Source organism: Oryctolagus cuniculus, chromosome 2 (genome assembly GCF_051225735.1).
Source record: "Oryctolagus cuniculus isolate XC-2025 breed Fujian yellow rabbit chromosome 2, ASM5122573v1, whole genome shotgun sequence".
Taxonomy (NCBI): Eukaryota; Metazoa; Chordata; class Mammalia; order Lagomorpha; family Leporidae; genus Oryctolagus; species Oryctolagus cuniculus.
Window position 1 is genome coordinate 10,927,849 of NC_142868.1, and position 22,633 is coordinate 10,950,481.

At 46.4% G+C, this 22,633-nt stretch overlaps 1 protein-coding gene and 1 pseudogene across 7 annotated transcripts in view; one reads left to right on the top strand and one right to left on the bottom strand.

Moving 5' to 3' along the window:
• The first annotated feature begins 823 nt into the window (after positions 1 to 823).
• The window catches only part of CD38 (CD38 molecule), a 48,733-nt gene continuing 26,923 nt past the window's right edge, over positions 824 to 22,633 (top strand). The window contains exons 1-2 of one of the 6 annotated variants that reach the window (XM_008274042.5): positions 824 to 1,337; positions 1,607 to 1,850. In XM_008274042.5, coding sequence (XP_008272264.3) covers positions 1,624 to 1,850 — 227 coding nt within the window. In that variant the 5' untranslated portion in view covers positions 824 to 1,337; positions 1,607 to 1,623. 6 annotated transcript variants of the gene reach the window in all.
• On the bottom strand, positions 10,112 to 11,840 carry LOC127490356 (tripartite motif-containing protein 5 pseudogene; annotated as a pseudogene). Its single transcript, XR_016229769.1, has one exon. The product of XR_016229769.1 is annotated as a tripartite motif-containing protein 5 pseudogene (transcript).

The window sequence follows — 22,633 nt, forward strand, 5'->3', positions numbered from 1 at the left end:
ACAGCCTGACCTTGCAGTCTTCCTCCCACCCACACCCACATGTGAGCTTTCTTCTTTAGCAGGTGCACTCCCCCGCTTGATCACTTGTTGTCTGCCTACTGGATCATCCATCATCCATCCAGCAAACATAACAGAGATCTCATCTCGGAACGAAGCAGTCTCTCTAGACTCAACCAGTGTCCTCAACCTGTGACTTGATTTCTCTCTCCTTTTGTCAGAAAAAGTCTTCCCACATGTAAAATGCCCCCCGCTTCACCCACCCCGTGTTTTCTTCTAACGTGCACTCTAGAATCTACTCTGGGCAGCTGTCCTCCTAGTTCCTCATGTCAGTGGCATCAGTAACTCCCATGTCACCCTCCCTCTCGACTCGGGGTCACCCGTCCCACTTCCGCTTGCTGTGGCTCCCTCATCTTCCTGACCATGCTCGGCTTCTTGTCCCTTCCTCCCTATGCTCCTGGCCAAAGTCCTCATAACTGCTACCCCTCTTCCCACCCTTATGCTCTAATGATGTATTCTCAAGGAGAAAGCCAGAATGGATCCTTAAAATGTCATGTCACAAAAAGTCACTCAAGGACCTTGAATGGGTTAAAATGAAACACAGGGTCCAGAGCCTTAGCCGATCTGGCCTCCTGCTGGGCTCTGCGGTACTCTCCTCTCCTCTCTCCCACAGCCCTGCAGTCTAGCTACCAGGACCTTGCAACTCGACACAGGCTGTTCTGCCCCAGCGCCTCTGCACCTGCTCATTTCCTCTGCCCGAACACATTCGCCCCAAGGAAGAGTCTAGTGGCTTGATCCTTATGTACCTTAAAGTGTCTGTCGTATTGTCACAGCTGTTGAGAAAGGAGACAGGAAAAGCTGTGGGGTTACTTACTGAACGCCATCTAGAGTTTAGTAACTGCTGTCCATATCTAGCCCCTGAGTATCACAGGGAGCAGACCGTCACCATTACACTTAGCTGAGAGCAGCCATGTACTAGGCAGTGTGCTAAACGTGTTGTAAACATAAAACTCAGTCCTCTACGGACCCTGCAAAGGAGGTACTGCTTCCAACCGCTTCCTTTAGAGGAAGAACTAACTTGCTCTATGTCACCCGGCTAGAGTTTAGTTACCGAATGCCGCTTGTTAGAGGGAGTCAGACTGAAAACTGAGCCTTGAAAGGTGGCTGATCAGACACTGTGGAAACTGGAAGGCAGAGGGGACACATTCCTTCCCAGGCGGCGGTCACTGCGTGGACGTGGGGACACAGCTGGGCAGTCAGCCCTCACACTGTCCAGGAAGCAGTCGCGGCGAAATTACCAAGTTGATCCAAGAGAGTTGGCGGGGAGCCTCGGGATGCAGGTGTGTCGGCGGGTATCGCCCAGGTGAACGGGGCCTGGCTCCAGCGGCTCAGGAGTCTGGATGTGAGGGTTGTCAGAGTCTTCCAAGTCCCTCACACGCGTTTGGGTCCGCTCACGGAAGTTTGCAGCAGGGGGCTGAGGGTGGGGGTGGGGCGGGAGCAGCGAGCAGGCAAACGAAAGGGAAAGGAGCGGTGCGATCTCAGAACGGGGTCAGCCTCGGCTCCCTCCCCACCCCAGCCCGGCGCTCTCCTCGCCCGCTTGGCCCCGCAGAACCCGCACGGCGCGCTATGCCCGACTACGAGTTCAGCCCCGCGTCGGGGGACAGACCCCGCAGCTGGATCTCTAAGCAAGTCCTGATCGTCCTCGGCGTGTGTCTCCCGGTGATTTTGGCCCTGGCGATCTGGGTGGGAGTCCTGACCTGGCGCCAGAGCTCCATGGGCGCCACCGACCACGTGTCTGCGATCGTCCTGGGGCGATGCCTCACCTACACACGGAACATGCACCCGGAGCTGAGGTGAGGCTGGCCACGAAGGCGCGCAGCGGGGCGCCTCTCTCTCTTGGGCGCGGCTGGGCATTGCTCTGGCTGGGTACCCCCGGACAACTCCTCAGGCTGGGCCCCTCGCGGGCGCAGCCGCCTGGATTGCCTGCACTCCACGTCGGCTGCGCGCCCGGGCCGAGAGCCTCTGGGCAGCGCCGAGGCGCGGGTCCCGGTTCTGCCCGCTCTAGCCAGAGCATCCGGTATTGGCGCCAAGCGCGCGGCGGAGATGCCCGCCTCCAGGGCAGGGTGCTGTGAGCCCCGCACCTGGAGGGGCCGCGGTCCACGCTGGGCGCTCACTGCCCTGCTGCCGGGACGGAAAACGCTCTCAGGACAGCGGTGGGTGTGGGTGTGGGGGTGGGGGGTGGGGAGGGACATTTTCAGTTCTGCACGGGGATTCTGTCTTTTTGTTCCGGAGTGCCCTGTTCCAGGAGCTGTCTCTCCTGGAACCTCCTGTGAGGGCGGAGGTCGTAGCAGGGCCACTGAAAGGGGTTTGTTGCTTTCTACAACATGCCACCTCGGGTCTTTTTGCGCGCGCTGAAACGCAGGTGTCCAAAGACACCGAGACCAGAGCAGGGTCAGCCTTAAACCCTGAGATATTTTTCTGATTAGGAGCATCAGCTCGGCGACTCTCTGCAGACCCTGGCACCAGCCCCGCTCCAGTCTAGAACAGGTGCAGGGTCTCTGGGACCCTCCGCCAAAGGGGGCCGCTCTCTCGACTTCCGTTCCCAGGGCTTGGTTACACCGGAGAGCTGGGTTTTGAAACTGTAGGTGAAGTAGATAAGCGGGAGGGCGATCCCCGGGAGCTGCTGGTGCACCCCCCCCCCCCCCCCCCCGTCCCGCGGCGGCGCGGGAAGCGGTCCCGGGACCCAGGCGGGGGGCCTGACTCCACAGGTCCCATTTGCAAATCGCTCCCGGGTTTTGCTAGGCGTCTCGCTGAGGAGCGTTAAACGATTGAAAAAGGGAAGAAGTTGAAGCATGATTTCAGGCTGCGCTTTAGGTGATCCACGAAATAAAGCGATTGAAAGTGAATTTGAAATGGTCGCAGAGGAACAAAAAGTTCTTTCTCACGTTTAGTTAATAATTCAAAAGATTCTTTTTGGTTGTTGCTCCTTTTCGGTGGTTAACACTGGTGATTAAGTGGGCACATCCCTGCTGCCGGGTAGATGCACCACAGAAACAGCGTGGCTCTGTAGTGTCTGACGCGTTGCACGCTGGGTCTGAAACACGCGTGCGTGTGCATACGTCTGTACATGTATATATGTCTGTATACACTTATTCAACATATTTACAGGTGTTTCTGTAGGTACTCACCAAAACAGTAAATTAATATTTAAATCCTACTCCAGTTAAAAACGAATGAACAAGCTACGGGCTGTTAGTATTTGAGTGAAGCATCCAGATGTCTCAGTGACTGCACATGCGCTGATGCCCACTGAACGCTTAAAACATAGCGGCTCATTTAAGTCTTTCCTAACTTCGTAGGGTTTTTACTCTTAGTGTTCCTGTTTTATAGGTAAATGAATAGAGGTAGAAAGTTTGAGTCAAGGGCCCAGAATTTGGCTCCAGAAACTGAACTGTTCACCACCAAACCTCGCTGCCTGCATGTGTTCCATGGGGAAAGTGACCATGAAATGTGTGTCTGGTATCTAGTGGGCACTATTAATAATCGGTGCGCTAAGTCCATCAGCTGTGTAGCACAGCACGTGGTCACCGGGTCTTATGAACATGAGCCCTGGAGTCAGGAATAGATCTTGGCTGTGTCACAGAGTGACGCTGGGCAAGTCACTTAACTTCTTCACTCCCCAGTCCTGTAAAATGGAAGCATTAACGCTAGCACCTGCACATGGAGACATTTTGAGGATTAAGAGGAATAACCCTGCCAAGATAGTAAGTGCTCAAAATGTTATTTTCCTGTTTTGGAAATGCGAAATCAGACACCTTTCCATTGTAATAAACATGATGAAAGCAAACCATGTAAAATGCTGTGTAGTATTAGTTTCTTTAAACCACAGTCCAGTCAATCAGCCTTTCAGTGATGGAGTTTAAGTTGTTTCTAATTTTCTACTATTATTCTCCTTTAACGTTAATACATGCTCTTGGAGAGCTTTCGCATCAGCACATATAGATCTACCTGATTCTTTTAAAGACTCATACAATTCCATACAGGATATTACAGGGGAGATTAACCATGTCCAGTTGACAGAAAATGAGTTTGCTTTTAATGTTCAATCCTAGTTACTCATTCAACAAACACTTTTGAGCTTCTGTCATGTTCCCGGCAGTGACGGAGCTACTGATGCTTACAGTAGCAAGGGACAAAATTCCCACAGTCACGAAGCTTCCGCACCCTTGAGAGCACCGTGCGCAGTGGCCATCTTTGTTCACACAGTCTTGAGTACCCGTGGAGTGCAGCTGTAAGACAGATTTCGAGTGATGGAACTTCTGGGTCCCAAGAGAATTATGCGTATTTTAAATTTAGATACTCCCAAATTCCCTCCAGAACAGCTGTGCCATTTTGCATTCTCACCTCTATCTGTCAGAGGCTAGGCTTTCCCACCATCTCCTCACTGCTGAGTACTCTCTTAATTACGTGAAAAATACCATCTGGTTGCTTCCTGACCACCACCAAGTATAACCACCTTGTATATGTTTATTGGCCATTTCTATTTTCCGTGATTTTCTTGTTCAGATCCTCGATCGTTTCTAGTGAGTTGCTTATTTATTTGCTTTTATGGGAATTCATTACAAAGTTTAATAATATTCATTCACACACACGCAAATTCTTCCCAGCCACATCCCTGAAATCTTGACCCTGTGACCATGTTTTGCTGGCGACACCTGGATTTGGTCATTGCCTTGAGGCAGGTTCTGCTGTGTCTCCAAGAAGAACTTCCTGCAGCCTCTAGCCTAACAGAAAGTCCTTGAGACCTTTCTTCTCCTGCCTACCATCCCATCCCGTGCTAAGGACACAGCAGGAGTAACCAGGGTCTCCAGAGAAACAATATAATTATATGGTGCACGATTCTGTGGCTTGGCCGGGATCAGGTAGGTGGCCTGTGACGTGTGGTATCGGCTGGGGCTGCAGACATCTGGGGAGCTGACTTGGCTGGAACCTCCCAGTTGTGTAATTTCATGTGACTCAGTGACACCTGGGCTCAGCGGAGACAGCCAGGCCACTCTCTGTCTTTTCAGGACTTCTCTCGCTCCTAGCGATCTCCCCACACCATCTCTCCCTGGCCAGCTGGGTTTCCTCAGGGCTCCTGGACTTTCAGAAGTGGGGTCAGGCAAGCTCTCTTTTGCCCTAGGGCCAGGCCTGGCATATTCTGTTGGTGGTAACAGTCCCCAGGCCAACCCAGATTCAACAGGAGGAAAAGCAGACGCCAGCCCTTGAGGGAGGCAGTGACAGGCACTCCATGTACACTTGCTGTTAGTGAGAGTTTTTGTTATGTGAGAGCTTTTGTTTTTATTTCCTTCCGTTCCTCCCCCTCTCCCCTTTGGTTACACCTGTTTCTCTATTTTATCATCTTTAATGGCTAGATTCAAAGTGATGAAACTCTAATTCAGGCCCTCCATAATAAAACCACCTCCAGTCTGGGAGTTTTTGTTCAATGGTATATTTTGGAGATCTAGAAAACTGCCTTCGATATAATGAGTACTAAATATTTAGTTGAGTTAAATGCATTCTTGTTTGGTTTTGGATCCTAGGAGAAATGCCTCCAACTTTCCCCCATTCAGTGTGATTCTGGCTGTGGGCTTGTCAATATTGCCTTCTTTGTGTTGAGGATTATTCTTTCTATGCTCAAGTTGATTATGTTTTTTTAATCATGAAAGGTTGTTGTATTTTACCAAATGCTTTCTCTGCATCTATTGAGATAATCATATGGTTTTCTTTTTTTTTATAGACAATAAAAAAGGAAGATGAAACCTTAATAGCCTCTTTTTTAAAAAAATATTTATTTATTTGAAATGCAGAGTCACAGAGAGGCAGAGGCAGAGGCAGAGAGAGAGAGAGAGACAGAGAGAGAGATATCTTCCATCCTCTGGTTCACTCTCCAAATGGCCACATTGGCTGGAGCTGGGCCGATCTGAAGCCAGGAGCCATGAGCTTCTTCTGGGTCTCGCATGTGGGTGCAGAGACCCAAGCACTTGGGCCATCTTCTACTGCTTTTCCAGGCCACAACAGAGAGCTGGATCAGAAGTGGAGCACCTAGGTCTCAAACTGGTGCTCATATGGGATGCTGGTACTGCAGGCAGCAGCTTTACCTGCTATGCCACAGTGTCAGCCCCCATCATATGGTTTTTATTCTTCAATTTGTTAATGTGATATCTTGCATTTACTGATTTGCATATGTTGAACCATCTCTGAATACCAGAGATACATCCCACTTGGTCCAGGAAAATGATCTTTCTGATATGTTGTTGGATTCAATTAGCTAGTATTTTGTTGAGGATTTTTGCATCTATGTTCATCAGGGATATTGGTCTATAGTTCTTCTTTGTTGCATCTTTTTCTGGTTTTGGAATTAAAGTAATGCTGAGCTTATATAAGGAGTTTGGGAGGATTTCTTCCCTTTATTTGTTTTGAATAGTTTGAGAACAATTGGAAATAGTTCTTCTTTAAAAGTTTGCTGGAATTCAGAAGTGAAAGGACTGGAATTGTAGTATAACTGGTTAAGCCTCTCCCAGCAGCACTGGCATCCCATATGGGCATCAGTTCGATTCCTGGCTGTTCCACTTCTAATCAGCTCCCTGCTAGTGCACCTGAGAAAGCAGAGGAAAATGGTTCAAGTGCTTGGGCCCCTGCCATCCACGTAGGAGACTCAGATGAAACTCCTCGTTCCTGGCTTTTGCCTGATTCTGCCTTTAAAATAACCAAAATATATCTTTAAAAAATTCAGCAGTGAAGCCATCTGGTCCTGGACTTTCTTTGTTGGGAGGGTCTTTGTAACTGATTCAATCCCCATCCTGGTTACTGATCTATTTAAGTTTTTGTGTCTTCATGGTAAATGGCATGTGTCCAGAAATCTGTCCATTTCTTCTAGATTTTCCAATCTGTTGGCTATAACCAACATATAATAATTCCTGGTGATTGTTTTTATTTCCATGACATTTGTTGTAACATCTTCTTTCTCATCTCTGATTTTATTAATTTCAATCTTCTTCTCCCCACCCCACCCACTTTTTTTGGGTTAGCTGGACCAATGGTGTATCAATTTTGTTTATTTTTTCAAAAAACTACCTCTTCATTTCACTGATATTTTATATTTTTTCCTAATTATAAAAGTGGAACATGCAAAATTCAAAAAACAATGATAGAATACAAAATCACTAAACTCTCAAACCTCCACTAAATAGTGGAGTATACTATGGTTTAAAAGAATTCACAAACTTAAGATCCACAAAAAAAGAGACACTTCTACTCAAAACAGATGGCCTCAACATGGCTAGTTTATAGACATCATACAAGTTTCTTCTGTGATTTGATACTTCAAAAATTGCTAGGGTCACTTTTCTATTTCCTACCAGAATATATAAAATATGGTACATTGACATAGTAGGAAGCTATTTTGCATACTTGGCTTCAGGTGTTTTGAAGAAATAATTAAAGTTTGATTTGGGAGGACATTTAGAAATCCTCCAAGGGTTTTTTTTTTTTTTTTTTGTAATTTATTTAGAAAGGAGAGAGAGAGAGAGAGAAAGAGAGAGAAGGAGGAGGAGAGAGAGAGGGAGAGAGAAAAATCTCCCTTTCATTAGTTTACTCCCCAAATGTCCACAACAGTTGGGGCTGGGCAAGGCTGAAATAAGGAGCCAGGAATTTCATCCAGGTCTCCCATGTGGGTGGCAGGGACCCGACGCCTTGTAACTATTACCTGCTGCCGCCTATGGTACACACTGACAGGAAGCTGGCATGGAAAATGCAGCCAGGACTCTGATAAATGTGGGTCTTCCAAGTGGTGATTTAATTTCATGCCACAGGTCAGCCCCTCAAGACACGTTTTTACTCATGCTTGGCCATGATCTGTATTTGACTAGATATGTCCAAAGATTTCTTTTCTTGTGGGGAGCCATTGCACCGCGCCCTAAAGATGGCGCCGGCTCCTTTCTCCCGGAAGGACTGGCGAGAAACAAACAACTCCTAATAAGGAGATGGCTGAGCTCCCTTCCGGCTTCCACATTGCTGTACCTATCAATCCTTGCCACTTGGCTGCTTTTGATTGGTGTGCTGATGGCTATAAGAGGGATGGGAGAGGGAAGGAGGCGGAAGAAGAAGCTTGTTCAAGGTTCCTGAATAAACTGCTTGAAGAAGAGTTCGGGTTGCGTCTTCCTTGCTGGTCGAGGGACGCGACATTTTCTCTTATTATGACTATCAAACAAATATTATAAACTCATGTCCATTTTTGTTACTCTAAAGATTACATATTGGGAAAGTCACAATAAAATTGCTTCACAGGTATCTTGGTCCCTGGGAATAAAAGTTTATTTATGAGTTTGAATTATTCACAACATCATCTAAATTGGCAGCAAGTAAATCTCCCTGAGAATTCTTCAACACCAAAGACAGAGTGAAAAATATTGCAGAAACTGGGAGAGGTTTCAAACCAGACAGGAATGACAGAATTTTTAAAAAATACTTCTTTCCTCATTTTTTAAAAGATTTATTTATTTATTTGAAAGTCAGAGTTACACAGAGAAAGGAGAGGCAGACAGAGAGGTCTTCCATCTGCTGGTTCACTCCCCAATTGGCTGCAATGGCAGAGCTGTGCTGATCTGAAGCCAGGAGCCAGGCACTTCCTCCGGGTCTTCCCCATGGATGCAGGGGCCCAAGGACTTGGGTCATCTTTCACTGCTTTCCCAGGCCACAGCAGAGAGCTGGATCGGAAGTGGAGCAGCCATATGGGATGCTGACACTGCAGACGGAGGCTCTACCCTCTACGTCACAGCACCGGCCCCTTGATTGAGAATTAAATCAAACACAACTGCTCACATTTCGAGGACCTGCTTTCAAGTACTAATACCCTTGCATGAGGTCTTCTGAAGCTGCTTCTGCAGCCCATAGTATGGACAAGTCAGCGTACAACTGGGGCCCTTACCTTCTGTGTTCACCGCATCTGGTTTTCTTCACTCTTCTCCTTTTCCTCCGTCAGCATCTGCATGTCTGTATTCTTCTTCTGTATTCCCCAATCAATATCTCCCTGCACTGTTTTTCTTTTTCAGAAATTGAACTTGAGAAATTAGGACGCTTCTCAACACTGAAATGTTCATGGAATGGTGTCACAAATACCCATTTACTCACCTTGTAGAGTTAATTGACAATGAAATTTTGCCATCTTGTTTTCCCATTTTAAAGTAAATAACATGGTAGAGAGAAAATAAAATACCCTGGGGGCTGGTTGTTGTGGTGCAGCAGGTAAAGCCTCCGCCTGAGACACCGGCATCCCACATGGGCCACTGGTTTGTGTCCCAGCTGCTCCGATTCAGCTCCCTGCTCATGGCCTGCGGAAAGCAGCGGAAGATGCCCAAGTGTTTGGGTCTCTGCTACCCATGTCATAGACTCAGATGATATTCCTGGCTCCTGGCTTGGCGTGGCTCAGCCCAGGCCATTGCAGCCGCTTGGGGAGTGAACCAGCAGATGAGAGAGTGATCTCTCTCTTTAACTCTGATTTTTAAATAAATATATAAATCTATAAAATACGCTTCTCCCCTACCCTGCCCATTTTCTTTTCTCTTCTCTCATAAGCAGATATTGCTACCTGTTTCTCCTGTGTTTTTGTAGAACTATTAGCTGCAGTAATAAACATCTATCTGTCACCAAGCACCTATCAATCATCTGTCAATCATCTATCAATCTATCCATCTGTCTAGCTATCTTTTCACATGTATTGTGTCTTCTATATCTCACTTTCCCCACACTCAACAATCCATCTTGATTATCATTATAGCTGTGTCTCATTCTAATGGTTACAGAATGTTACATTGTGTGAATGTACCATACTCTGGACTTCTACCTATGGACATTTACATATTTCCGAACTTTTGTAATGTATTACAAGCAATGCTGCAGCAAAATCTCCCTCTCTGTGTATGTATGTAGCAGAATCCTAGAAGTAGAATCGCTAATTGAAAACAGGTTCTATTTTTAGTTTATAAAAACTTGCTGCATTTCTCTTCTTGTGGCAATGACAGTTCCTGTTTCCCATACCCTTACTATACTGGTGTTGGCAAGCTTCCTGTTTTTTATTTTTTTTTTTTGTCAGTCTGAAGAGACATTCTTTTTTTTTTTTAATATAAAAGACTCTTTATTTTCTAATTTATTTTCCTAGTAAATTTAAAATACAAACTAACACAAGATTTAAATACAGTATTGATAGGTTTATGACATTTGTTCATGATCCATATAAATATATGACAAGAAAAACACAAAGGGTAAGGAAAGAAGAAAAATAATATCAAAGGCAAGTTTCAGTATTTTACAGGAATGAAGTTGGTATTAATCTGAAGTACATGGACAGGATATGGTAGTTGAAGATATAGAGAAAAAGGAACACTTGCTCACTGTTGGTGGCAATATAGATTAGTACAGCCATTTTAGAAAACAATATGGAAATTATTAAAAAACTAAAAAGAACTACCATTTGATCTACTCTTATGGATATATTGAAAGACTATGAAATAAGCATGTCCAAGTACTATTATTTATGCAGCATTATTCACAGTAGTCCAGATAAGGAATTAAGATGAGTATATATTGATGGATGAAAGGATAAAGAAAATATGGTATATGTGCAAAAATGGAAAACTATTCAGCCTTTTAAAAGGAAGGATGGTGGTGGGTATTTGGCACAGTGATTCGGTTGCCTCTTAGAACACCTGCATCCTGTTCTGGAGCCGCTGGTTGAAGTTCTGTCTCTCTGCTTCTGATTCTGCTTCCTGCTAATGTGTCTTGGGAGATAACAAAACAGATGATGGTTCAACTCCCAGGTTCCCTGCCATCCGCAGGAGAGACCTGAATGGAGTTTCAAGCTCTTAACTTTGGCTTGGCCCAGCCCCAGCTGTGGCAGACATTTGGGAAGTGGACCATTGTATGGAAGATCTCTATTTCCCTGTCTCTTGGCCTGCAGCGTCTCAATTGCTGGTCTCTGCAAGCAATTCTCCAAGTCTGAGATGTGATTTTGTATAACCTGGCTCTGCTGGATCAGCTCATTTTTGGACTCTTCCATACTCTTCAGAATATGCCCCTTCTCTTCCTCCAGCTTCTGCAGCTCATCCTGCCCTCAGAATTCAGAATGTCTTTCAGATGTTTAAACTCTGCTTGAATATTTTGTCTCTCTTTCTGCAGTTGATTCTTCCAGGAAGTTATCTCCTGTCGGATGCCAGCTTTCAACTTCTCAGCTTCTTCCTGCTTTGTCATCAGGTTGTTCAGAGCGCTCTGCAGCTTCTCCTGGTACCCCTGGTGACCACGATGCTCCTGACAACGCTCACAAAGCCAGCAGATGACCCTGCCACCCTCATGCAAAACAGCAGGAGTTTCTCTCCATGGCGTGCACAAGGCTCTTGCCTTTGCCCCTCTTCTGAGCTCAACTTGATCTCATTGATCTTCTCTACTATGTTGGCCACATGTCGATTAGGACGCAGGTTCTCAAGTTGGTAACCGATTCAGCAGAGGACACCTGCTCTCCATTTCCTTGGCTATCATGGATTCATAGTTTGCAGTAATGCAGACTTGGCAGAAGCTGTGGCCACAGTCTATGCTCAGGGGTTCTACTAGGAGCTCCAGGCAGATGGGGCAGGTCACCTCCTCCTTCATATTCGCTAAGATTGCTGAAGCCATAGAAATCAGCGCTCTGCTCCTACCTGTTCTGGTTTCAGAGGTTCCTTTTGCTCACAGAGTTCAGAGGCCTAATCTCCCCAGAGGAGCTCCCTGAAGAGACATTCTTCAGTTGGATCTGCAATTCCTGTGGGTTTTTGCCTTACAGAATGAACTTGGATTTTTCTGGTTAATGAGGTGTTTTGGTGATTTGAATGGCCTTATGGTTTAGATTTCCCCATGCTGAGAGATGAGCTCTAGCTCATGAATTTTAACCGCTTTATCATAAGTCTCCTTCTGAGTGACCAACCCCCACATCCATTAGCTTAGAGTCTTGATCTCAGTTCTCCCTGGTGCTGGCAATGCTAAAGCATACACGTCCACTTGCGCAGATGGTTTTCTCCAGGGTATTTAAGCCAAGGTAGAAGCACTAAGTTGCTACCTACTCTGCTTTCACCTCTACCTGGTACATTAGTTTGCCAGGGCTGTCAGTACAAAGCATCTCACACTGGTGGCTTTGTCCATGAAAGCAGTGATCTCACAGTCTGGAGGCTGGACGACCACAGTTGAGGTAGCCGCAGGTCTGGCTCGTTCCGAGGACCTGAGAGAGGGTCTGTTTCCTGGCTGTTCCCCAGCGTCTGATAGTGTAGACACTCTCCCAGTGTCTGATAGTGCAGACACTCTGCCAGCATCTGATAGTGCAGACACTCCTCCAGCGTCTGATAGTGCAGGCTTCCCCCAGCGTCTGAGAGTGCAGGCATCACCCAGCGTCTGATAGTGTAGACACTCTCCCAGTGTCTGATAGCATAGACACTCTCCCAGTGTCTGATAGTGCAGACACTCTCCCAGCGTCTGATAGTGTAGACACTCCCCCAGTGTCTGATAGTGCAGACATCCCCCAGTGTCTGATAGTGCACACTCCCCCAGCATCTGATAGTGTAGACACTCTCCTAGCGTCTGAGAGTGCAGGCATCACCCAGCGTCTGATAGTGTAGACACTCTCCCAGTGTCTGATAGTATAGACACTCCCCCAGCATCTGATAGTGCAAGCATCCCCCAGTGTCTGATAGTGCACACTCCCCCAGCATCTGATAGTGCAGACACTCTCCCAGTGTCTGATAGTGCAGACACTCTCCCAGCGTCTGATAGTGTAGACACTCCCCCAGTGTCTGATAGTGCAGACATCCCCCAGTGTCTGATAGTGCACACTCCCCCAGCATCTGATAGTGTAGACACTCTCCTAGCGTCTGAGAGTGCAGGCATCACCCAGCGTCTGATAGTGTAGACACTCTCCCAGTGTCTGATAGTATAGACACTCTCCCAGTGTCTGATAGTGCAGACACTCTCCCAGCGTCTGATAGTGCAGACACTCTCCCAGCGTCTGATAGTGTAGACACTCTCCCAGCGTCTGATAGTGTAGACACTCCCCAGTGTCTGATAGTGCAGACACTCTCCCAGCGTCTGATAGTGTAGACACTCTCCCAGCGTCTGATAGTGTAGACACTCCCCAGTGTCTGATAGTGCAGACACTCTCCCAGCGTCTGATAGTGCAGACACTCCCCCAGTGTCTGATAGTGCAGGCATCCCCCAGCGTCTGATAGTGCACACTCCCCCAGCATCTGATAGTGTAGACACTCTCCCAGCGTCTGATAGTGTAGACACTCCCCCAGTGTCTGATAGTGCAGACATCCCCCAGTGTCTGATAGTGCACACTCCCCCAGCATCTGATAGTGTAGACACTCTCCTAGCGTCTGATAGTGCAGGCATCACCCAGCGTCTGATAGTGTAGACACTCTCCCAGTGTCTGATAGTATAGACACTCTCCCAGTGTCTGATAGTGCAGACACTCTCCCAGCGTCTGATAGTGCAGACACTCTCCCAGCGTCTGATAGTGTAGACACTCTCCCAGCGTCTGATAGTGTAGACACTCCCCAGTGTCTGATAGTGCAGACACTCTCCCAGCGTCTGATAGTGTAGACACTCTCCCAGCGTCTGATAGTGTAGACACTCCCCAGTGTCTGATAGTGCAGACACTCTCCCAGCGTCTGATAGTGCAGACACTCCCCCAGTGTCTGATAGTGCAGGCATCCCCCAGCGTCTGAGAGTGCAGGCATCACCCAGTGTCTGAGAGTGCAGACACTCCCTGCCTTGTGGGCAGTGCTCAGCCTTCATGCTGCCTTCCCTCTGTATGTGGCTGCCTCTGTCCAGATGCCCTTTCTCAGTAAGCAACAGTCACATTGGATTAATCAGGACCACTTCAATAACTTCGCTTAAACTTGATCCTCTGCAAAGAGCTTATTTTCAAATACATTCCAAGGTACCAGATTTCAAGTACATTCCAAGGTACCAGATTTCACTGTGTATCGGTTTGTTACTAAACTCTCCTATCTGTATTATGATCTGTTTATCCCTATACCACTGCCACATTGTTCAGATTACTAATGTTTTTAAAGACATTTACTTATTTTAAAGGCAGAGTGATAATGGGGGGGGGAGAGAATATCTTTCAATTGCTGGTTCACTCCCCAAATGGTTGCAACAGTCACGTATGGGCCAAGAGTCAGGATCTCCATCTGGGCCTCCAATGTGGGTGTCAGGGAGGGGCCCAAGCACTGTTTTTTTTTTTTTTTTAGAAAACTTTTATTTAATAAATATGAATTTCAAAAGTACAACTTTTGGATTATAGCAGTTCCCCTCCCCCCATAACCACCCTCCCACCCACAAACCACCCCATCTCCTACTCCCTCTCCCATCCCATTTTTCATTAAGATTCATTTTTAATTATCTCTATACACGGAAGATCAACTTAGTATATACTAAGTAAAGATTTCAACAGATTGCATCCACACAGACACACAAAGTATAAAGTATTGTTTGAAGACTAGTTTTACTGTTAATCTGCATAGTACAACACATCAAGGACAGAGATCCTACATGGGGAGCAGGTGCACAGTGACTCCTGTTGTTGATTTAAGAATTGACACTCTTATTTATGGCATCAATAATCTCCCTAGGCTCTTGTCATGAGCTGCCAAGGCTATGGAAGCCCTTGAGTTCACCAACTCCGACCTTATTTAGACAAGGCCATAGTCAAAGTGGAAGTTCCCTCCTCCCTTCAGAGAAAGGTACCTCCTTCTTTGATGGCCTGTTCTTTCTGCTGGGATCTCGCTCGCAGAGATCTTTCATGTAGGTCATTTTTTGCCACAGTGTCTTGGCTTTCCATGCCTGAGAAACTCTCATGGGCTTTTTAGGGGCCCAAGCACTTGAGCCATCTTCCACTACCTTCCCAGGCACATTAGCAGGAATCTGGATCAGAAACAGAATGACTGGACCTGGAACCGGCACTCTGATATGGGATGCTGGCATCCCAGATAGCAGCTTAACACACTGTGCCACTAAACCAGCCCCAGATTCACTAATGTTTTGAGATCTAGGAAGCATGTCTGCTTTCTGTTACTGGAGATGAGCTTACATTTTTCAGGAATTGGTACTCCTGTATCTGTCTTCTTTCATGTCTTCACCAAGATTTTTTTTAAGACTCTTTCATGTTGTTGCATGGATTAATAGTTTGTTCTTTGTGTTGCTGAGCCCATTGTGTGTATATTCCACAGTTTGTATGGGTATATACACTTGGACATTTGTTTTCTATTCACTTTTTGGATATGATGAATACGCATGCCATGCATGTTAGTATACAAGTTATTGTGCAGAGATGTGATTTCTTTTCTTTTCTTTTCTTTTTTTTTTTTTTTTTACTTGACAGGCAGAGTTAGACAGTGAGAGAGAGAGACAGAGAGAAAGGTTTTCCTTCCGTTGGTTCACCCCCTAAATGGCCGCTATGTCTGGCGCGCTGTGCCAATCCGAAGGCAGGAGCCAGGTGCTTCCTCCTGGTCTCCCATGCAGGTGCAGGGGTCAAGCACTTGGGCCATCCTCCACTGCCTTTCCGGGCCACAGCAGAGAGCTGGTCTGGAAGAGGAGCTACTGGGACAGAACCGGCACCCCAACTGGGACTAGAACCTGGGGTGCTGGCGCCGCAGGCAGAGGATTAGCCAAGTGAGCCATGGTGCCGACCCGGAGATATGATTTAATTTCTCTTGGGTGAATACTCAGAAGTGGAATAGCTGAGCTGTATGGTAGGTACATTTTTTAAAAAACCTTTTTGAGAAGCCCATGAAACTCTTTTTCAGGGTATTGTCTAATTTTACTTCTGTACCATCAGATTTGAATACTCTAGTTGTTCCAATTCTTTGTACTTGATATTGTAAGAGTTGTAAATTGTACTAATTCTGGAGTCAGCACTGTGGGGGTACCAGGTAAAGCTGCTGCCTACAATGCTGGCAACCCATATGGGCTCCAGTTCAAGTTCTGGCTGCTCCACTTCCAACCCAGTTCCTTGATAATGCACCTGGGAAAGCAGCAGAAAATGGTCCAAGTCCTTGGGCCCAGGAACCCACGTGGAAGACTTGGAAGAAGCTCCTGGCTCCTGGCTTTGGATTGGCCCAGCTCCAGCTGTTGCGGCCAGTTGGAGAGTGAACTGGTGGATGGAAGTTCTCTCTCTCTCTCTGCCTCTGTTTCTCTGTAACTCTGCCTTTCAAATAAATGAATAAATCTTTTTAAAAATTCTAGTCTTCTAACACATTTGAAGTGATGTCTTGTTGTAGTAATTAAAAATTTATTTTCTTTATTTAAAAAGCAGAGAGACAGAGACAGACAGATAAACAGATCTTCCAAATACCTACAATAATTGGGGCTGGGTCAGGTTGAAACCGGAAGCCCAGAACTCAACACAGTCCTCCCATGTGAGTGGCAGGGACCCCCTACTTGGATCATCACCTGCTGCCTCTCAAGGTCTTTGTCAGTAAGAAACTGAAGTCTGGAGCTGGAGCTGTACTCCAATGCAGGAGAGAAATGTCTTAACTGCCAGGGTGAACACTCATTCCAAAGTTTTCTTTTAAGATAATCTTCCATAAACTTACATATATATATATATATATGTGTGTATATATATGTATATGTATATGTATGTGTATATATATGTGTGTATATATATGTGTGTATATATGTGTATGTGTATATATATGTGTATATATGTGTGTATATATGTGTGTGTGTATATATGTGTGTATATGTATGTGTGTATATGTGTGTGTATATATGTGTATATATGTATATGTATGTGTGTATATGTGTGTATGTATATGTGTGTATATATATGTGTGTGTATATGTGTATATATGTGTGTGTATATATATGCATGTGTGTATATATGTATGTGTGTATATATATGTGTGTATATGTATATATGTGTGTGCATATATGTGTGTATATATGTATATATGTGTGTGTGTATATATGTGTGTATATATATGTGTGTGTATATATATGTGTATATATGTGGGTGTGTGTGTATATATATGTACATGTATATATATATATGTGCCTTGCTGTTGTTGTGGGTTCCTTTTCCCAGTCTCTCAGTGTTGGAGCGCCTCCAAGCTCAATCGCTGAGCGTCTTCTTTGTCCTTTGACACAACCCCATAGTGTCTATGGCTTTCTCTCTTCTGAGCTTCCCTCATTCACTCATCTGTATATTCCATAGCTTCACCTGAGTATCCAATAGACATTCTTATTTATTTATTTATTTATTATTTGACAGATAGAATTAGACAGTGAGAGAGAGAGAGAGAGAGACAGAGAGAAAGGTCTTCCTTCCGTTGGTTCACCCCCCAAATGGCCACTACAGCTGGTGTGCTGCATCTATCCGAAGACAGGAACCAGCTGCTTCCTCCTGGTCTCCCATGCTGGTGCAGGGCCCAAGCACTTGGCCATCCTCCACTGCCCTCCCAGGCCACAGCAGAGAGCTGGGCTGGAAGAGGAGCAACCGGGACTAGAACCCGGCACCCCTATGGGATGCCGGCGCTGCAGGCAGAGGATTAACCAAGTGAGCCACGGCGCCAGCCCCCGAATAGACATTTTAAACTCAATAATCCAAACTCAAACTCCTTACCAAAGTGTTTTCCTTCCCAGTTGGTGGCAACCCTGACCTTAGTGTCTCAGGCTCCAAACCTTGGAATTATCACTGACTCCTTACTTCCCATAATGCCCTGCATCCAATGCATGAGGAATTCACCACAAACCCAGAAGCTGTCACTTCTCACCGTAACTACCACTGCCCCTCTGGTTCAGGTTACTGGGCTCCTTACGTGGGCCCTTTCCCCTCTTCAGTCTACATGCAACTGAGCATCTGGAGAAATCCTTTGAAACTTAAGGATACACGCAGCGCTTATGCTCAGAATCCTCTAGGGTTCCTCCTTCCACTGTAAGTAGAAGCCAGATTCCCTACGGTGATGTTCCCCGTTCAGTCGGGCATCTTCACCTTTCTGACTTCAGTCCCATCTGCTGGGCGTTGCTCACTCTGCTGGGGGCTCACTAATTCTGGGCTCTGTCTTGACCCTGTCAGGCATCAGGGTCTTGGCACTGCTTGTTTTTTCTTCCCAGAGTTGTGCCCTTGGAGGTTTGTGTGGCTCAGTCCCTTGCTTCCTTCATCCTGGGCCAAACATCACCTACAAGCCACCTGTTCAACACTGAACGACACTGCCACCTCATCCCTCACCCCTCCTGACACTCTTAGCCTACTGTGTGTCCCCACTTTGTTCCATCTATAGTTTCCAGTGTACTCTATAATTCACATAGTCGTTGTGTTTATTATTTCTCGTCAGGCTAGATCTAGAAGAATGTAAATTCTCACAAGAGCAGGGGCCATTGTCTGTTCTGTTGCCTGGTGTAGCTTATGTGATCATACATGTGCCTAGCACATAGCCTATGCTCAACAAATCCTTTTCTGGGCTACTGAATTAATTATTTCTGTGCTCTCCTCACAAAGTGCCTGAAGACTTGATTTTAACATCCTACTTAGAAAATCCTGCCTTGGTGAATCTCACCAGGCACTCACTTCTCCCACTAGATGGCGCTCTTTACCTTAAAAACAGGCTCCAGTGACTTCAACTACGAGGACTAATAGCTGGGTTAACCTGCTTGTTTTCTTTGAGCAGAGACCTCACCCTGCAGGACCCAATGGCTGGGAGATTCATAGAATGATGGCTACTACCCCCATGAGATCTAAGCGCTTTTAGACAAGAGCATCTCGGGTGTGAGAGCTTTCCTAGGGGAGCACTATGTCTGAAGGGGGTGTTGCTTTATTGATGGGGACTTTGAAATACAGTTGAGATTTACAGGCAGGATGTAAGTCTACAGTGGTGACAGTGAAGAGTTATGGTGCCCACAGTAGGCTGGCAGCACACAGCTGGACCTAACCATCAGATGTATCTGTTTTCCACCTGGGCATAAGACTTCAACTGTTTCTACCCCATTTCCTCTTAGCCCACTTACTCTATCTCAGCACCTGGGGATCACTGTGCCCAATCCGGTTGTGAAGTGTTCGTGCAATCTAGGGAAAGATAACTCCTCTTGGGGTCTTAGATGTTCATTTCTGTTGGCAGGCGCCACGACTTACTTGGCTAATCCTCCACCTGCGGCACCAGCACCCCAGGTTCTAGTCCCGGTTGGGGCGCCGGATTCTGTCCCAGCTGTTCCTCTTCCAGTCCAGCTCTCTGCTGTGGCCAGGGAGTGCAGTGGAGGATGGCCCAAGTGCTTGGGCCCTGCACCCACATGGGAGACCAGGAGGAAGCAGCTGGTTCCTGGCTTCAGATAGATGCAGTGCGCCGGCTGTAGTGGCCATTTGGGGGGTGAACCAACGGAAGGAAGACCTTTCTCTCTCTCTCTCTCTCTCTCTCTCTCATTAACTCTGCCTGTCAAAAAATAAAAATAAAAATAAAAAAAAATGTTCATTTCTGTTAGAATCCACTCTAATCCGTGGATAGGTCATGGCTTTAAATTTCCTGTGGGAGGCAGCATTGCTCAGGCGAAAGAACAAGGCTGGGTCTGTGGCACTTCCGCTGGCTAATTGACCTCAGGCGAGGCTCACTCTTTGAGCCTCAGTGTCTTAAGTGTGTCAGCCCTCAGGTTAGTGTCCAGCACGTGGGGAGCACTCTGTGGCTATAGTGACTTTCCGTCTTCCCTCTAATGCTGCCCTCTACCTCTGAGTATCTGGAACTAACCTCCTTGGGCTGAGAGGAAAGGGAAGGGATGAGAGGTGAACGCAAGGGAATGACTCAGAGTGGGGTCGGATGAGTGAGGGGTCTGAGATCTGTTGGCAGAGGCAGAGTGGTAGAGAAGGAAAGGACATGACATTGACCTTGATTCCTGACATATGTGCCCAAGCTACACAGTGTTGTGCTTCCAGGTGCCCATTTGAGAAGGCAACCAGGAGGCTGCCCCCACCCCAGGCCTCTCCAGCCCCCCACGCAAATGTTCTTATTAATAGGTCAAAGATCTTTCAGAAGCTGTTCCCAGAGCTTCAGTGACGCACAAGCTCTGAGTCAGGCTTCAGAATCATTACAGGCCTTTGAGTAAAAAAAACCTTCTTCCAGGTCATTCATCGAGGTCAGTGCTCCAACCCAGGAACACACGGTCACTGAACAAAGATGGGTCTACTGCCTTCTGCCCTAAGGGAGAACACTGCTGTGGTGACCCACGGGGAGGGGAGGCGTTTCAGTTTGAGGAAGGCTTAGAGGACTTGGGCTTGTTTCAGGAGCCAGCCTGTGCAAGTTTGCTGTTTGCAGAGAGGATGTAACCTAAGGGAAAGAAAGGAAGGCAGGTGAGCTGGTGCTGTCCTCTGGTCAAAGGACCTCCAGGAGATGCACTGATGGTGTTTGCTGGGGCAAAAGCTTTTCTCTTGACTGCTCCTCGGCAGGGTGTCCTTGATTAATGAATTGCTTCTAGAAAATGCATTCTAACCTGTGAAGCATGACTCCTCGGAAGATTATGCAAACTTCGGAGCCCTCTGTAGATTTAAATGGAGATGTTTCAGCACTTGAATCCTTCTGCCCCTGTGAGGAACCCCACCCAACCTGTCTTGGAGAAGAAAGTGCGTGTGCCAAGCAGGCAGGAAGGAGGCCCCAGGGGTTTGGGTAGCCTGAGCCATTTTTCCTTGTGTCTGATCCTCTCCGTGACCTGTGCCTTTGACATTATTTATGACTGGGACTCAGCTGTGCGTCAGGTGTGACCTGGCAATCCAGTCTGCCTTAAGGATGAAGAAAGTCTTTAAAGTGGAGAGAAAGTTCCACTGGAAGAGGTCCCCAGCCCTTTCCCCTGATTCCACTCCATCTTTTCATCGCAGTGAGCTGGTCCTTAACTGCATGAGCTTCCCTAAAAGACACATTGTAGCCAAGGACACAAAGGCGACAGGTGGTGACCAATGGGACTTGGATCCCAGATGCTTACATTTCTAAGACCTTTCGAATGGTCACATGTTTGGTCTGATTGCTCAAGCAACATAAGAAGAAAATGAAAGTTTTGGTATGATGTCCATTGTAATATATGCTTACTGTAGAAAAATGGAAAATATAAAGAAAAAAATTAAAGGTTACAAAACAACTCATAAAATTAGCATTCAGGGATAACTACTCTTTAAATATGGTTTGATTACTATGAGTTTTTTTTTAACTTCTGTTTCTACCCTGTGCAGTAGAAAATGTTCTAGTAGCATTCATTGCCTTCCCAAATTTTAGCTCTGTGGGCAATTCACAGTGCTCTAATTGTAATGAGTTTTCCCTCTTGTACTCTGAACCATAGTAAGAGCGCCTCAAGGTACAAAATAACACGTATTTACCTTTATAGCCTTGAGCTTGCTGTGAGGCTCACAAGAGGCCCTCAGTAAATATTTGTGCAAAGAACAGGTGGAAGAAACAACTCAAATGTCTATTGATTCATGAGTGCGTAAGCACAGTGTGATGCGTATGTACAATGGAATATTGTTTAGCTACAACAAAGAAGGAAATCATGACACAGGTTACAGCGTGGATGAACCTGGAGAACTTCATACTAAGTGAAACCAGCTGGTCACAGACAGACAAGATGATTCCACTTATGTGAAGTCCCTGGAGTGGTCCAATTCATAGGCACCGAGAGGAGAATGGAGGTTGCCAGGGCCCAGGGAGCAGAGGGATGGGAGTTAGGGTTTTTTGGGTGCAGATTTCAGTTTTGCAAAATGAATAGTTCCAGAGATGGGGAGCAAACAACGTGAATGTTCTCCACCCTGTTGAACTGGACACTTACAAATGGTCTAGATAATAAATTGTGTGTTGCTTGTATTTCACCACAAATGAACATGTAGAAAAGAGTGGGTGTAGGGATGAAAACACCAACCAAGGTTTCTGTTGTGCTCCAGCTAGTGCAGCTTTCATTCTTTCTCTTCAAATTAGAAACTCTTGAAAATGGACACAATAGGCTCATTTTCCTCTCTTCTTCATTTGCAGAAATGCTTAAGAACAGGGAGCTTCTACTTTAGGAAAGCCTGGATTTTCTTAAAAGTCCCCTAATGATCAGAAGGCAGGCTGGGTGCACTCTGAACAGGAAACGTCTCACCATAGATGTGAGCGTCGACAGGAAACAGTGTTTTGGGGACACGGAGAATCAAGGAGGATGCCCAGATTTAAAGTCCGTTGGTGGAGGAATTGGACTTGAATAGTTCAAAACGATTTCATGAATTACTTCCAGAGCTATTCGTGCAAGTGCACCTGCTCTGCCTGGGTCTCCTGGTAACTGTCTGGTTTCCATCGCGGTTGCTGTCAGGTGCTCCTGGAGAAGAGCTACGGGAGAAAAATGCTGCTCCTGTGAAATATCTCAGACGGCTCGCCCCATCATTGGCGCCGTGCTTGGGTTGGCCCCAGGGGCACTTTCTGAGGAAGAGCAGGGGCTCTGAGCTTGGGTGGGACAAGTTTCAAGTTCTGGCCCAGATACCCTAGCTGTGGAGTTCTGGGCAGGTTATTTGGTCTTCTGAGTTTATAGGGAAAATGGAGATAATTACATCAGCGTTGTGTGGAAAGGGATCCAA